The sequence below is a fragment of the Drosophila novamexicana genome, unplaced genomic scaffold, assembly GCF_003285875.2.
Source record: "Drosophila novamexicana strain 15010-1031.04,08,12 unplaced genomic scaffold, DnovRS2.1 tig00000739-arrow-arrow-pilon, whole genome shotgun sequence".
NCBI lineage: Eukaryota > Metazoa > Arthropoda > Insecta > Diptera > Drosophilidae > Drosophila > Drosophila novamexicana.
The window spans coordinates 108,607-125,319 of NW_020824819.1; the positions used below are offsets into that span (position 1 = coordinate 108,607).

Sequence of the window (16,713 nt, forward strand, 5' to 3'; positions counted from 1 at the left end):
CATATTTATTTACACAAATGAATATTTATATTCATTTACATAAATAAATATTCTGTTTTTCAAAGAAACTTGCCTCACACTGTAATTTTCAATTCCAATTAAACATGAACGAATTTGTTTATCAAATCAATAAACCCTTTTGCTAATACTTCAGCTGAAAAGAATTCTTAACATGCAATTTAATTTCAATAAGCCAAATATTCTTTGCCCTGCGTGAAAAAGCTGCCAAGAGACTAATGAGTCTCACTGTAAACTTGGCCAAACTGGAACTAATATGCAACAAATTGCTCAAAACTGGCCAAAGCAACAGCTGCGTTGCTTTTATTAAACTTTTGTTCTAATTGCATTACATTTGAAAGTAATAAAAACAAAGCAACAAAAACCAATTGAAAAATCTTGTATGTACTTTTAATTAGAAATATTTTTCAAAATCTAGTAACAAAACAAAAAAAAAATGTCTCTTTGTTGTTGTGCAGCTAGGCAAAGTGCCAAACTGCTTTGGCCAGGATATTTAGTCCTGGGCTGACGCTTAGCACGAGCACATACTCGAACACACGCACAGAGTTGAGTACCAAAAGTAAACTTTTTAAAACTTTTAACGAAGATATGTGCGAAAGGATGGCAGCCAAGGACCCAGAAGCGGCTCTTTAGCTGCAGATAGATTGAAGGCAACAACTAATACGCACCCGACTTACACATACACACGCTCACACTCACACACACACATTCACATAAGCAGACCAAAGTTTGTTGTTGAAAAATGTTTAGACGTTTTATGCTTTTGATATGAAGCTTTTGTGATCAACTTAATTAAATTCATTAAATGTGCGCACGTATCACGTATACGCAGCGTTGTGCAATTAGTTACCATGATAGATGATTCTCATTGTTGTTGTTCCTGTTGTTGTTTTTTGGGCAACAACAATGACAAACTTTTTACTAGCGTCAGTCAGGTAGTAATAACAGTCAGTTTGCGAGTACCTGAACTATTTGTGATATATGAAAACCGAACGCTCATACGCACAGTTAGCCAGGCGTAAAACGTTAGATGCTAATTTAAATATTTTTGCACTGTTGACTGACAGTCGGCAGCAGGAAATTTCTAATTAAAATACATAGTAGTTGCTCGAAAGTTGTTTGCAACTTTTGTGGGCGTCAGCATTCAATATCAATAGACGGCATTTAATAAAATTCAAGTTGAAAGAAGCAAAAGCACACAGCCAAAGCAATTGCAAAAACCTTGATGGTAATCAAAGCATTCAGCTGAAGCACAAGCAGCACAATGAAATCGCAGCCAATGCCCCGCCAACAAACTCCCCTCTTTTGGTATTCGCAATTTCGTTAATAAAACGGCAATAGCTGGCAATCGAAGTGAGCCAGCAAAAAGAAAAGTCTATTGCAATTCATCCACTATTGTATTCTATTCATTTTGCTAACAATTTTGAACTCGCTCAGAGAGTTGAGTTCCCGCTGCGAAATATGAACTACATTGCTTTTAACAGCTTTAAAAGCATTTACTTTGTCAACTGACAAGTAAATAATATGCAAAATTCAGCATTCAAATAAAAAATGACAGTTCTTAACACGAAAACTTTAAGACAGCGAAATGTAGCAGCAGTCTGAAAGAGTTAAAGTAAAACTAACGATATGAAACTACTTTGACAAATCTACATATATAAATAAAACATATTGAAAAACATATTGAAAACAAACTCGTATCTTTTATAAAACAATTTTAAAAGTTAGTTAACATGTTTAGGCGAAATAATTATATTGAACAAATTTATTCAATGGATCAATATTATTTTAATATTTTGTAAATATATTTAATATATTATATAAAAACAAGTGTTGATAATGTTAAGTTCATTATTACATAACAGACCAATTAAACTTTTAAAGACAACCATATTAGTTTGAAAATTTATTATATTAGTCCTAAAGTTCATTATCGTACAATAAAAGTTCTTTAACCAATTATATATTTTTAATATGTTTATAATACCCTGTGCCCTGAATATAGGTAAACAAAAGTAATAACCATTTTTCGTAAATGTGTGTAACTGGCACAAGCATCTACGACCCCAAAGTATATGGTATATATAACGGCAACTACTTAAGTCAATATGGACATGTTAGTATGAGTGATTTTCTAAATATAATTTTATACGCAGAAAAAAGTTATATGTTATTTTGTCGATTGATCTGTAAGCATATCTCTAAGTAATAGGAGATAGAGATACATATATGACGGTTATTTATACAGTAAAGACTCAAGAAAAATATTTCAAATGCAGTTTAAGTGGTATAGTAATTAGCTTTAAATGCACAAGTTTGGATGAAAATATGCAATAATTTCTTAGGTGCATCATAAGCACCGAAGTTTATCAACGCAATTCCCATCCGCTGGGGAGCTTGAGTAGAAGTGAGTATGAACTTGTGCCGTATCATTTTAGTACAGGGTATATGCTAGTCAAGCTCTCGCCATTAGAGCACTCTTGTTTAATAACCATGTCATAAAAGATTTTTGAAATTGATAGTGTCATTGGGACAACTGCCAATTAGCTTATTTTTAATGACAAAGCTGCTTCGCAATATTTGAAATTTGCATCGGCTATGAAACATAAATGAGGCATCTAGATAATACATAAAACAGATGGTAGCGATTTGCCAGAAAATACATTTCGGATTTTTGGTCTGATAAATTGGTGGAATGATTGCATTGAATGCCAACGGCTGTGAGTGCATGCCGCGCTGGTTGTGGTCTAATGTGGCATATGATATGGGCTCTGGGACGTGCTGTTATTGGGGTCACGGGTTGCATATCTAAGGACAACATTGTCGAGCCGTCGCCATTTTGTCAGCGGCAACGTGGCGCGCATAAAATTTTCGACAAGTTATGCGCCTCAAGTGCCAAAACATGCAACAATGCTTGTGCATTAACTTTGCCTATCGGTCCGCTCCGCCCCGCACCGCCCGGCTGATCCTTCTGCTTCAGCACGCCGCCAGAAAACAGCATTGAGGCTGAGTCGATGCCAGCCATCGGGCATGGTTGTAATAAAGTTTGTTTAAAACGCGTCGCCAGCTAAAATTTGCAAACATGCAAACATCGAGGGAAATGCATAACTGAGCGATGGCCAAAGGCAAAGAGCGGAAAAGGCAGCGCTGCCAAAGGAAACGGAAGTCGCTGCAATGCACACTATCAGAACAGTCAGCACAGAACAGTCAGTACCAGAAGCGCCACCAAAACCTAGTTACAGACCAACCAGCCAAATGCTGGTGCCCCTGGCATTGGTCATGAGGAGGCGTCGAAATGTGCATTTTACAGCGTTTGTTTCGCTTGTTTAACGCATTTTAACTTTGATTAACGACTGACGGGCATTCGTGCAGCCCTCGCAGTTGTTGTTGCAATTGCAGCTTCCTCAGCTTGTGCGCATTTGATTTGTGCGCAAAAATTGCATTTGCTTAAACTATTTCCAAGTGCTTTCACAATTTATACGATTACAGCGTTTTGTGCTTAAGTCATTTGACTCATTTCTAAATTTTCGTAAGCTGAACACGAAAAAGCTGAAATACGAGCTCTGAAAGCTTGTAGTACCTTGCCGGAGTACAGTTCGTGTTAACAATCCTCTGTTAAATGGTAATAACTGAGCCTTGAAAGCACATTAAAACTTAAAACTGCTAATTTTGTAAAGATGATAGCCTCAAATATTGTATAAAGACATAGGTCGAAAATTCCCTCAGTAACTCGGTGAAATCTCATCCGATTTTCAAAAGGTTTGGTCTTTTGTTCATGGTTTGAGCTCTAAATCACTTTGGCATCTAAGTCTGACAACATTATTTTTGGTCGAAATTCATGTGAAAATGGTATCCTCAAATATTCTGTATAGACATAGGTCAAAAATGCCCACTCCCATAACTCGGTCAAATCTCATCCGGTCTTGAAAAGGCTTATCTTTTTGTTTTTTGTTTCGAATCCAAATCAATTTGGCATCTAAGTCTGATAACATTATTTTTGGTCAAAATTCATGTACAAATGGTACCCACAAATATCCTTTAGGTAAGTTTTTTTTTTTTTTATAAGAGTCAGTCTTGCCCGCTTTCAATATCCTTATATGCTTTGGCTTTGACATTGACCGCACGGTTTTGCTGCATATTCAATTAATTTAATTATATTTCGTCTGAATGCATAATATTCTACAATGTGGTCTGCTGCAGTCGCATGCCATCGTTTGACTCCGCTTTTTGAGTTGTCAGCGGGGCATTTTCCCTTTTCGGGCTGCTTTCCGTTTGCTCTTCGCTCTCTCCGCTTTTGGTTTCCTTTGGGCCCGCTGTGCAAATAGTTAGCGCTGATTTATTATTTATTGCTTTGGTTTATGCCCGTGATTTATCTCGAGTAGCCTCGAGCTGCGAGTTTAAAGTGCACGGCCATTGTTTGGCAATTTAAACAAAAATGGAAAACATGCGGATAAAACGTGTAAGCTCCTCTCTCGTCGCTATCAATATAACGAATTGGGTCGGGCAATTATAAGATTTATGTTTGCACTTGTTGTATGGTACAAAGCGCAAAAATATATGCAAAATGCCTAAGAAAGAACGTGTAGAAATATTTCCGTCGAGAGTGCTCGACATTACAATACAGTCTCAAAAACGAATGGTTTAATTAATGGCGCGTGCCGTCGTTATCAAACATATATAAGAAAGCCTCCAAAGATGATCAGCGGTTAATATGTGTTTCAAGAACCTTTCTGCAAAGATAACTATGTGAGTGTATACCAATGATATTCTTAATGTAGACTTATTACGATAAAGGTTTGTAGGAATCTGATTAATAAATATTTGTTAAAATGGAAATGATATATATAAACTGAAATATGTTTAAACTTATGGTTGATAGCATCATTAAAACTTCTTGCAAATTATAGATCTGTATGTCACCTTATTGTGCACATTTTATAGTTAATGGGTATTAAAAGTACAATCAATATTTGTCCTCAAGCATTGCACTTATTTCAGTATTGTCATTTAACCTTCTACCGTACATTCGCCCTTTCTGTGTGGTATCTCTTTCTCCTTGTGTCTCTTGTTAGCTGGCTGTCAGTTACATAAATCGTGGCGGATTTGCATTAAATATGCAACAAAAAGCTGTTTAAATAACTAATAATTATCTTGTTGGGCTTCAATGTCATTTGCTGTGTGCTATTTATATGCATAAGCCGCTTAGTTCAAATTAATTAACATTAACAACCAGACAAATAGCAACAACAAGAACAACAACCATAACAACAACACTGCTCAAATATTTATTGTTTTGTTTTTGCACTGTCCACAATGCATTTTGTGGTCATTTGTTGTTAATGACACTGTAAGCCCTATAAATTATTTGTTTTTTTTTCTCACGCATTTCTCCTGGCCATAATTTGTATTTGTTTGCAAAATATTTTATTTAATTCGACTTTCATTGTTTATTAGTGAAATACATACACATACTAGCGTATATTGATAAATATTTTGGCTTGTTAATTGAATAAAAAGTGTCTATTTTCTAGTTTAATTTGCTTATCCTATTTGCATTTGTCAAATCCCAGCAAACCAATTAAAATTTTAATCAAATTATTTTTTGCATGATTCGAATTCCGTTAAACTAGTTATTAGGAGTTAAGTTTAACCAGACTAAGCCGATTTGCGGGTGCTGATGCTTAAATAAGATTTGATTATAATATTGTTTAGTTAAATTACGAGTCTATCGAAAAAGTTTTTTGTTATATTTCATTGAGTATTCATCAGAACTGAAAGCATTTTAAAGTTATTAATGACATTTTTATCTATTATTTTTTGGGTTGAAGTCGGCGAGGCTATGCTTTTAGCTTTTTTTTTTATCAGATCGTAACCAAAACCCGCTTTAAAATTGTGTCTATTCGTTAGTAAAAAGCTATTATTGCTGAACTTATAATTACTGTGAGGGTGAAGCTGCTTAGCATGTGGAAAATTTGTATTAAACATTTATGTATATCATTGAAGAGCATAAAAGGCTACTGGAAACAAAGCCCTTATAAGCTAAAACTAAGCAGATGTAAAGTGACCATGCAAAAAATTATTTCGTAAAATGGGTGGTTATTAAGCAAATGCATTCTCTATTGCTTGTAATACAGCTTGCACATAGCCGAGAGCAACAATTTCAACGTTTAGTCGCCCCTACTCTTTAAACCACATGTAATACAAAAACTATAGCATACTTATGAGCGACATTCGATGTGACTAAAAAAAGCACAAAGCAGCATTTATGCACCGCCCGCTGTCTGGGCAGCCCGCGGTGCTGTGTTTAATCAGAACTCGTTGCCGCACATAACTTAGAGGAAATTCAGATGCAGGAGATGCTTGTGTAGGATATACCGAAAGTGCAGAGCACACGGGGCGTCCCTCGACGCTGCACGGTTTCTTCGTGCGGTGTCTCCTTTGTGTGGCACAAGCTAAAACGAAATGGGATAAAGAAAAAAGAATGGGACAGAGGGGACGGCGACTGTACAAAGGCTGCATTACACTTTAATATTAAAACAAATGCCGGCAACTCTCAATGGGAAATTTGGCATAGCAGCAAGTCAGGCGAAAGTAACAGCAGCAGCAGCAGCAGCAACTAAATTGTATCTGGCCAACGAAGCGTGCTTGAATTACACTTGCAATCAAATCTATGAGCAACCGCAAGTACATGCAACATGCAACATGCAGTTGCACACTCCTAGCCTCAAAATAAACCACAACACCGTGCACTGCCTCGACTGACTCGAAGATATTTGCAGATGGACAGAAAGGGTTGTTTTTGAGAGTGTGTGTGCGTGTTAGTGTGCACCGCAAACCGCACACACGTTTCGAGCTTCTGTTTTTGGATTACAAGCAGCTATATCTGCGGTCTGTTAGGCAACTTATTAGATTAGTAATGTTGGCAGTAGCATAACTACTCCAATGACCATGCGGGCGCAACAGGCGAACTGCCCCTGACGGACCGCAAGCAGCTGTCAAACAGCTGCCTTTGATTAATATAATTAAAGTCTTGAATGCCTTAAAATTTTAGAGTGCCTAACAGCGAGACCTAATCAGCATAATGCGCTGCTGTGTCAATGTAAAGCCCTTTGGGAACATGACAGAATCAGCATGATATATGCATGTATAAATGGACAACATTGTTACCACCAGTCGGATGAGTGATGCCCATTTGTGGGGTGTGTGTGTGTGTGTGTGTGTGTGTGTGTGTGTGTAGGGCCCAGAAAAAAAGCTTGCTGTAGAATTATATTTATGCCACTTTTGGGGCTTTTGCTTGTCACATGTGCACAAAGAGTGCTCATGTCGGTTGAACGTTTAAGTCGCAATGACACTGACTGCAAATGTTTAAATATGGATGTTTTTGTATACCTTACTTGCTTTTATAGAGAACACTTTTCATTCTGTGGTAAAGTTTAAAAAAGTGTTTATGTGCCCATTGAAATCACATAAAAGCTTGATGGCAGTAAAAATTAAATTCTTGTTGGCTACACACTGACAACTAGTGTCATCGCACCACAAGATAGAGCAATAGAAAAAAGTAGTATGTTGCTAATTTGAAAGATGAATTAGATGTGCTGCACACAGAGATTTGCTACGCTGCAGTTTTGAACCGAAGAGCTATAAATTTCATTTGTCACAGCATCCAAATCCCCCAGTGTGTGGCTTATACAATAGGAGTTTGTTTCACAGACAACAACATTTTTGCGTAGTTTTGTGGCAAAGTCAAAAACAGTATAATGCATGTCACACACAGAGAAAGAGTGAGATATATATGTATTTATACATATAAATAAGCACACACTCACACACACATATATGTTAGCAGGGCCATTGTCTGACTCAGACAGCTTACACAAAAGCCATAGAGAACAATTTAGATATTTTCTAAAGATTTAAGCGGTTCACATGACACGGCAGGGTAAAAACTTGTCATCGGTTGCCAAGCTACATATAGCTTTGAGGTAAAGCATATAAAGATACTTAGGGCCCAGGAGGGGCAACTGTTTGTCTCGACTCGTCTATTCGTATTTGTTTGGCATTTAAATAAGCATAATTCTAGTTGCACAAAAACACATTTAAGTCTTTTTTATGGACTTCAATCTTATGCACTCTACTACCATATGCATATTCATGGAACTAACCACAACAGCTCGACATTATTACTTATGTGTGTTGGTATCTCTGTTTGTTTGTATATTTATTTGTTTGTTTGTTTGTCTCTTACAGGTATGTTGTACACGCGCTCATATGTGCATATGTGAAAAGCTTCACTACAGACGTCAGCCTCAGTCTCAGCTCCAGCCTCGGCTTTAACCATCTAAGTGGCTACAACATTTGCATAGACGGGGCGGCATATGTTGTAACTGGTTTGTATGTTAACACACTCACACACAAACACCCATACACACACATATTCCTATTAATACATATATCTGTTCATTTGTGTGCATGAGACTGGCACTTCAGTGTCTTAAGTTCTTCTTTGAGTGGCAACTTTTTCTCAATTGCCGCAAGTGGTGTTGCAAGTGGTTTTCAAAGCGCTTTGGGCCAGATACAGGTGTATGCTTCTGTGCTCCGTGCGGCCTTTGAGTGGTGTGATAGAGAAAATGCATTTAGGTCTGTAGAAAAGTTCACCAGCAACCAACACACACACCTGACCTCAATGCTTAAAGAAATTGTGTGTCAGTTGTGTATGTAGAGCGGAAATGTGTGTCCATAAAGTCTGTAGCGGCTCATAGATCGCAAAAATAATTTGCACTGGCTTGTGGTTAGTTCATATCAGATATTTGATTTTAAATGCGACAGTGTAAAACATTTGCAAAAATATCAACAATTTTAGATAACAATGTATGAAATATTTGATATTTCTTTTATTAATTTTAGACCTTATTAAATTCATAACTAATTAAATTAAAATGCCATTGATATATCCTTAAGTCAATAGAATAACCTTTAAAACATAAATTTTATCTTGGCCAAAATCTTTAAAATCTTAGTTAACTATCAGCAAATTTTATTAACTTATGGACAAAAGCTTAACTCGTGTGTTATTACAAAAAAGACTTGGGATTTTTTGTTTATGGAAGTATAAAATATTTTCTTTTATATCCTTTTATAAAACAAATAATAAACGAGTAACAATTTCTTACAAAGAAAGAAAATATACGATAAGTAATTGTGAAGAGCTCAGATAAAAAGAAGAAAAATGAGAGAGGAAGGCAAAGAAACAAGAGTAATAAAAAAGAGTTGAAGAAGTAGAAACAAGGTTGGGCAAACAGAGATGAACACACATTGAATCAGTTAGGAAATAGCATGCTAAGCACATACTACAACTAGGCGTGGTCAGCAAATACTCGATAGTAGCCAGAGAATAGAGAACACACATGGAACAAGCTATTGTACATGGTATAAGTTATGGTACATATTTCGCTTTACAAAGAACATAGGCCTGTTCAAAAATAAAATTTGAGAACTGTCTAACGATCTATAATTGTTCAGAAATTTATATACTTTATTAGTTGCGAGATTCAATCACGAAATTATTACAAGGGTATATAAGACACCACTGCTGATATTTCTACACGTACTTAGCACATTTTTATTCGTATTATCATTATATAATTACAATTTATTTTGGTATTAATTTAAAGGATGAATTTCCAGACAATTTCTCGCTTGCCTACCGCAAATCTCTGTCGTAATTAACCCACTTAACTGGCAGTAACTTTGGCCAGCTATCACCGCAAAGGGCGGTGGCTTCTGTGGGCGTGGCTCATGTCCATGTTATCCCTCAACAAAAAAATCCGCAAGCAACGCGCAGAAATTTGCACAATTTTTAATGGCGCAGATGTGTCTTTGGTGGTGGCGTGTGTGTGCTAGAGTGTGCGAAGCGCGTGGTTCGAGGCTTTCGATGAGGGCTTTGCGTGTGCTTCCATATGTGTGCGTGGACTTAACTGACCAGCACACATACACACGCATGCAGGAAGCTGCAGCCATGGTAAATGCTTTAAAAAGCCATTTCAGCTTTTTTCGTCGTTTTTTTGGAATCCCCTTCTTTGATGCGGCCACAAAAAAGGGCGGATTATAAAACACTTAAACGATTTTAAGCGCAATTATGTTGGCGCGAGCACGTAAACGCATCGTGGCCATTGCAACGCTTGCCCGCTTTAATATTTAAACACTTTCCGCTGCCCGACTTGCTGCTGCTCATTAGGTTTTCATTTAAAGTTTCCCCAACAGGAGAAGCACAAATTTGTTCTAAATTATTTAAAAACTAAGTTGGCCGCTAGCTAAAAGAAAGAAAGAACTAAGAAAAAACTAAACAAACAAATAAGTGAATAACAGGGGTGCATTCTCCACAATAGTATATCCTCTAAAGGACAGAATGGCAGTGGGGTAGTTTTAAATAATAAAATATTCAGTACGGGATTACAAAAATGAATAATAAGAAACCAACACAATATTTGTGAATAAAACAAATTAAGTGTAACCACGTCGATTCTTAAATTAAGAGTTTCGAAATAAACAAAGTTTTATTTTTCAATTAAATTGGGTAGGTTTAAAAAGCGAGGACTAGAAAGCAAAGAAAAATTGCAATACATTTTTTTTTATTATTGTTTTAGAGTGTATTGATTGAAAATAGGATGTCTAGAAGCTTTTTAAAGTCAAATCCTTTGTATATTCTCCCCGTTAACTATCTTAGAGTTAGTTTTTATAAGCCTCTGGAAGCTTAGGTGTTACCCGTCAATATAAATAATAAAAACCCAATTTGAGGATCGTTATTTTCTGAGAGAAAATCCTTTTAATGGAGGCTAATATACCCTTTTAAAACTGTTAGCTTTTGGGTAGAATGAACATAGTGCCAAGCTCAGCCGCAGATAGTCCGAAACAACAACAACAACAGCGCAGCAAATAGAACAGAAATAGAAGCAACAACAGGCCAGAAACGCTAGTAAACCGGTCTACAAACAATTAGAACGTCAGCTTACCGGAAAAAAGTTTGCATTTCATTTATACTCGAAGGATTTTATTTAGGAAAAGTTTTGTTGTGCATGCCAGCATGCGCAATGGGCAGCGAGAACTGCGCCTGGCCAGTGGCAGGCGTTATCCATTGTGCAATTTCTTCGGCAATGCCAGCGATTCTTCAACGGCCACTTCAGCAATGGTGGCAATGGAGGCAATGGTGGCAATGGAGGCAATACAGGCGAGAGGGCAACGCCGGTGTTTCCGTTGCAAACGCGCGCCATTGTTGCAACAATAAACTTCCGGTTTTAAATTTCACTTGTTTGTCTGTCTGCCTGTGTGTGTGCGTGTGTTTGTGTGTGGTCGCAAAACAAAATGGCCGCTGCCAGTAGCAAGCTGTCGCTGCCAACGGCTTTTGACATTAATTAGCACAAAACATGTTGAGCAACGGTAAATGCAACGGTAAAGTTTTTGGCCATTTGCAGCTGCATAATGGGCCCTGAATAGCTTAAGCTGCTGCCATCAGCCGTGTTTATTACGTAATTTAGATAACGTCAGTACCTAGCTTGACCCTGCTACTGATGGCGATCCAGCACCTGCATCAGCAACGGCCACTGCTGAAAAATGCTCCGTCAGCATGCGAAGCATCTGACAGCAGCATCTTGAGCTGCCACTGACGTCAAGTTAAGTTTCAACTGGTCGGTCGTGTGCATAAATAAATCAACAAAAATGTATCTAAGCTCAGCAAAGTTTTCGTCAGCTTACTAAGTTGCTTAGCTTTATTGATGAGCCAAGACTTGAGTGTAAGTGTGATTATTTGGGCAACTTGAGAAATTTCACTTGTCTGCATTTTCAAATAGGTTTGGCGATGCAGGTTTTTGGTTCAAAAATACTTACTGCTAGGTTCTATTTGTGATCGGGGTTTTCTCCAGTTAATGAAGCAATTTTTCATTTTATATCATCTGTAAGTAAAATTTATGTATAAAGTTATAACGCTTTTGTATTTATGCTAAATAAGAAACACGTCTGCACGTTTGGGAGATATTACCCCGAATTGGTCATGGAGATTACTGATGATATCCTTTTGATATTAAGCTACCGACAGGCCATAATAAATCACTCTATAAATTGCAATACATATCTTTTAGAGTCACAGTTGGAGATTCACTATCCATGTGTAGCCGATATTACGACTTTGACTGCCATGTTCTTCTTTAATACAAACAACAAAAATGTTTTTTCACTAATATATACTTAATCTATAACATTAACTAATCAGAGTTCGTCTGCTGTGGAAATTCCATGTTGTACTCTCGTTTTAGAGTGAACTTCAGATCTAATAGACTTGGCTCAGCATTTCGGTATTTGGCCAGTTTAACCAAACGCATGGACACATCCTTGACGAAGGCATTGGCGCACTTGGCTACCAAGTCCGCTGCCTGATCGTCTAACGAGGCAGTTTTGTCAATTTTCTGCACAAAACGATTTAAATTTGATTTGCGTATAATCTGTAGAGAAAAGTATGGGAAATATATATGTATATCCTTTAATATTATTAGAATTAAAATGGTACTCACATGATATTTATTGGTTGAGGAGCATATGTATTCTTTATCGCTTTCGGCTTGATTGCTTTTGCTCGATGAGCTCAAGCTGCATGATGAGGATTGACTCTCATTGCCTGAAGATACATCGCTAGTATCTCTAGGTAATTCATCGATCCAAGGCCACGGGTTCAGCTGTCCGGAACTCATTTTAAAGTATGCGAATAAAAGCAAATGCTGATGAAACAAATTAAGAATTATAAAAGGATTACTCAGTCAAAAGCGGAAAATAACTGTTGCCTGTGGGATAGATTAACTTGTCAGCTGATAAAAAAGCTGTTGTAACTAATTGAGAATTATAAAACAGTTGCTGAGTTGCAGTCAGAGAAAAAAGTGTTGCATATTTGTGGAATGAAAAATTAATGTAAATGTCATTTGCCGTTTTCCATTCATTATTTTCGTCACGTTTTCAACAAACGGTTAAAAAATGTTTCGAAATCAATGCAATATTTCATGGATTTCAAGCGTTGACTGATCGATTTAAGCGCAATTTGTATGACGTCAATGTTAATGTCTTACGTTGACGCCCCTTGAATTACAGTCTCTCTCTCCCACACACACACAAACACAGTTCATGGCAGTCACACAATTCAAGGCGCATTTGTCGCACACTAAAAATTCGGAATTTTCCTTTTCTTTTCTTGCTGATTTTCCTGCTTTGTGTCTGCTGCCCTCGAGTAAATGTGTCGCTTATTGGAATGCACTTTGTTTGGCCAATTGCATTGATTTGCGGTCAAAAGGGATGGTAAATTTGACAAAGATTTTGTGCGGCAATTTATCGCATGTCCGTGCAACGAATTGTCCAGCCCACACTTTCGTTCTCTGACTGCGCCGTAACTTTATTTAATGGCTAAAAGTTCACACTTCCTTTAGCTGCTCGTAAACTTTGTCCAGAGCAGCCAGGACAACCATATGTTTTTGTTCTTGTTGTTGTCACTGTTATTTCTCTTGTTGAACTTTTGTTCAAATAGAGGCGCTGTTTTTGCTGTTTACTTGGACCCAGTGCTAAATATTTCAAACAAAAGCCAAACAAACAGCTGACAACGCCAACACCAACAACAACAACAACGCCAACACCAACAACAACAACAACAACAACAACAACAACAACAACAACAACAACAACAACAACAACAACAACAACAACAACAACCACAACAACAACAACAACACCAACAACAACAACAACACCAGCAACAACAACAACAGCAATAGCTACAACTACGGCAACAAATGGTTGGCGGAAGGAAGCTCAACTTAAATAACGGATATTGGCTTAAATAAACAATGGCGTCCATGTCTGCATTGCCAGCGCATATAACACATCTCTATATCTATTTATATTTATATGTACACACATACATATACACATAAACCGACTGTGCAAGCATTAAGCAAACTTGCTGGCAAACTGTGCGGCGATAAGCAGCGCTTAAGCGGAAGTTGCCACCATAGCTGCCACCCATTACCCGCCTGTGGCTTACACCGTTAAGTTGGCTGCATTCGCAGGGCTGCATTTTGCGTAGCGTTGCCAAATTGTTTTTCTTTACGCTGTTGTTGTAAAATGCGGCTGGGAGCACAACAGCTGTGTTATGTCAAGTTTTTCGGGCGCTTTAATTGCTTGTTAATTAGCGTAGTTTGTGTTGTGCCACGCCTCAGAAATGGCGTTTATTGTTGCTTTTTTTTGTTTTCCTGTTAGCATCGCCAATCTCAATTTTTTTTTTTTGGTAAGGTTAATTGTTGATGTGTGAAGCCGTGACACGCCACTGATGAAATTTAACAACTGTGCAAATATTTGACAGACGGCTGACAGGCTGTCAACGAACCCGAACGAGGCCCAAACCAAATCGTTCATTGACGCGGAGCGTGCGAAAATTGACTGGCTTTCAACCTGCTTGCCCAACCGGAGTCTGAGAAGCTTCAACACATACGAGGGGTCCAATAAAACTTTGTGTAATTGGATGAATAAAACTAATGCAACTTAAATAAATGCATGGCCTAAAGACGTGCCCAGACAATAACAAGTGACGTGCAGTGTAAGCAAGGAGAAAAAGAAAAAGATTTTCTATGTTGGGTTGACAGCAAGTATTGAGTATAAGAAATGTGTCAATCCGGCAAGTGGACAAGACTTGTTAAATGCTTAGAGATAGCAGCAAGCGGAACGTTAAGAAGAGAAACGACCGACCAGAAGTGTCAATTCGTCAATATTTGTAAAGTTTCCCCTTTAGTCTGGCATTTGTTCTTAAATAATATGAGTGACAATAGTTAAACAACCCGATCACTAAGTAAACTTTCCAGGGAACTTAATGTTGTGGTGCTTATAATCCCCAAAGAGTTGAGCCTGGCAAACAGTGTAAAATTTATCCAGATATGGGCGTTATTGTATTCTAATGCTTTCCCTAGACGAACTTTGGTTGAGACCCTCGTAGCGCCTGCACATGCCGTTGCATATCTGCACATTGTATGTGCATGTGTCATCTGTGTGGCAGCTAGTGGAGCATTCATATTATTTTCACACCTAACGACTGTGAGAACGTCAGCGACAACGCGCTTGACAAATGTTAGCGGCAATATTTGCACTGCACTACAAAAACAAGAACGCGCAGAGCACAGCAAAAGGATCAGGATTGCAATTGCTAAAATCGATAAGGGCGGGGAGGTGTTGTGTATAAGCAAACCGAATACTTAACTGGCGCTAAAAGGATAAGCGCATTAAAGCATTTACTTTGCAATGCGAATCAGAGGAAGGAAAATGTATTAGTGCTTATATAGTCGAGCGCTCGTCGATTGCAGAATTTTGTCGTGCAGCCTCTGGGCAGTGGCAGCCGCTGCCGCAGCCGCTGCCTCAGCCGCAGTCGCCGCCGCAGTCATGTGGCATCAAGTGGGGGCAACTAGACAAACAAGCCACATGTTCATGTACTCGTTGTGCTCGACACAAAAGCGCAACAAACAAGCAGCAACAGCCCCGAGCTACACAATTGCAACTCTAACAAAGGACACGCTGCACAGGACACGCGACAATGGGGTGGTTGGGTTCAGGGGGCCGGGTTCGGCGCTCGGCATGGGTGCGAGTGCAATGGCAACAAATCCGCAACGCGACGCCCATTGCACTGTGGACCCACTTAATCCGGCCATTGTGTTCGCCTTATTATGACGCCCATCGAGCATTGTCTTGGCCTAATGTTGTTGACTCAAGGCGCACAATGGAGCGCCTGCAACCATATTCCAAGTATTCCAAGTGGTTCAAGCATCTCAACTATTCCAAAAAGGACATTTTTATGCTTTATCAGCAGCGTTGCCAGCGGCTAAAAATTGTTTGTGTTCTTGTTGTTTTTGCTGCCTTACCATACGCCCGTCTCTTATAATGAACGCATCTTTTGGCCTGCCTCGCGGGTTGGGTTGAGGGGGTTGGTTGTCAAGCCGAGTGTGTGTTAAGGTTACATTTTGTTTGTTCTCCTCAGAAGACAATGCGCCCAGACGGCGCCAGTTGCCGCCAGACGGCGTTCCCCTTCGCTCCACCACCAGTTGGCATTTACGAACTATAAACATTTATTTTTTTGGCAACTGTTTCGAGTAAATCGATAAAATGTCTATGAAGTCATGTTGCTAAAATTAAAAGAGGTTTAAGGAAATGCGCGTAAATGCATGAAAGAGAAATTTTGGGTAAAAACCAGGAAGCATTGGAAATTTAGAAAAAATATGAAAATGTTGTTAAATTTTGTTGGCTGGTCTTAATTACAGAAATTGGTTTTTGAGACAGAAATAATGTCACACGAATACATAATTTAATATCATATACTTATACCTAGAGAAGAATATTTAAATAAACATTTTTGAACAATTTAAAAAAACAAAGCCTGTCACATAAATATTTTGTTTATCAATTGAAATTGAATAAATTGGATATCTTGGTAATTAATTTTAAATGTAATTTTTGCAAAATAATAATTATTTTTCTGCTCTCCTGTCGGCACAATTTTAAGCCCACGTATTGGCATTTTAATGATTTCTTTGAATGACCCTAATTAATATTTATTTTGTTTTCACTGATAGCACACATATTTATATGTGTGTCAGACACACACACACACACACACAAATACATTAG

At 38.0% G+C, this 16,713-nt stretch overlaps 2 protein-coding genes across 4 annotated transcripts in view; one reads left to right on the top strand and one right to left on the bottom strand.

Annotated features, from left to right (window-relative positions):
• LOC115763371 (neural cell adhesion molecule 2) overlaps positions 1–16,713 on the top strand; it is an 85,057-nt gene that overhangs the window by 34,138 nt on the left and 34,206 nt on the right. The window contains exon 2 of one of the 3 annotated variants that reach the window (XM_030705902.1): positions 8,266–8,405. The exons of the other annotated variants lie outside the window; for them this stretch is intronic. Coding sequence (XP_030561762.1) covers positions 8,266–8,405 — 140 coding nt within the window. The remainder of the gene's footprint in view (positions 1–8,265; positions 8,406–16,713) is intronic. 3 annotated transcript variants of the gene reach the window in all.
• On the bottom strand, positions 12,159–12,818 carry LOC115763374. The gene is made up of 2 exons (XM_030705908.1): positions 12,579–12,818; positions 12,159–12,509 (listed from the first exon to the last, which is right to left on the bottom strand). The coding sequence occupies exons 1-2, from the start codon at positions 12,753–12,755 to the stop codon at positions 12,273–12,275; spliced, it is 414 nt and encodes a 137-aa protein (XP_030561768.1). The 5' UTR covers positions 12,756–12,818; the 3' UTR covers positions 12,159–12,272.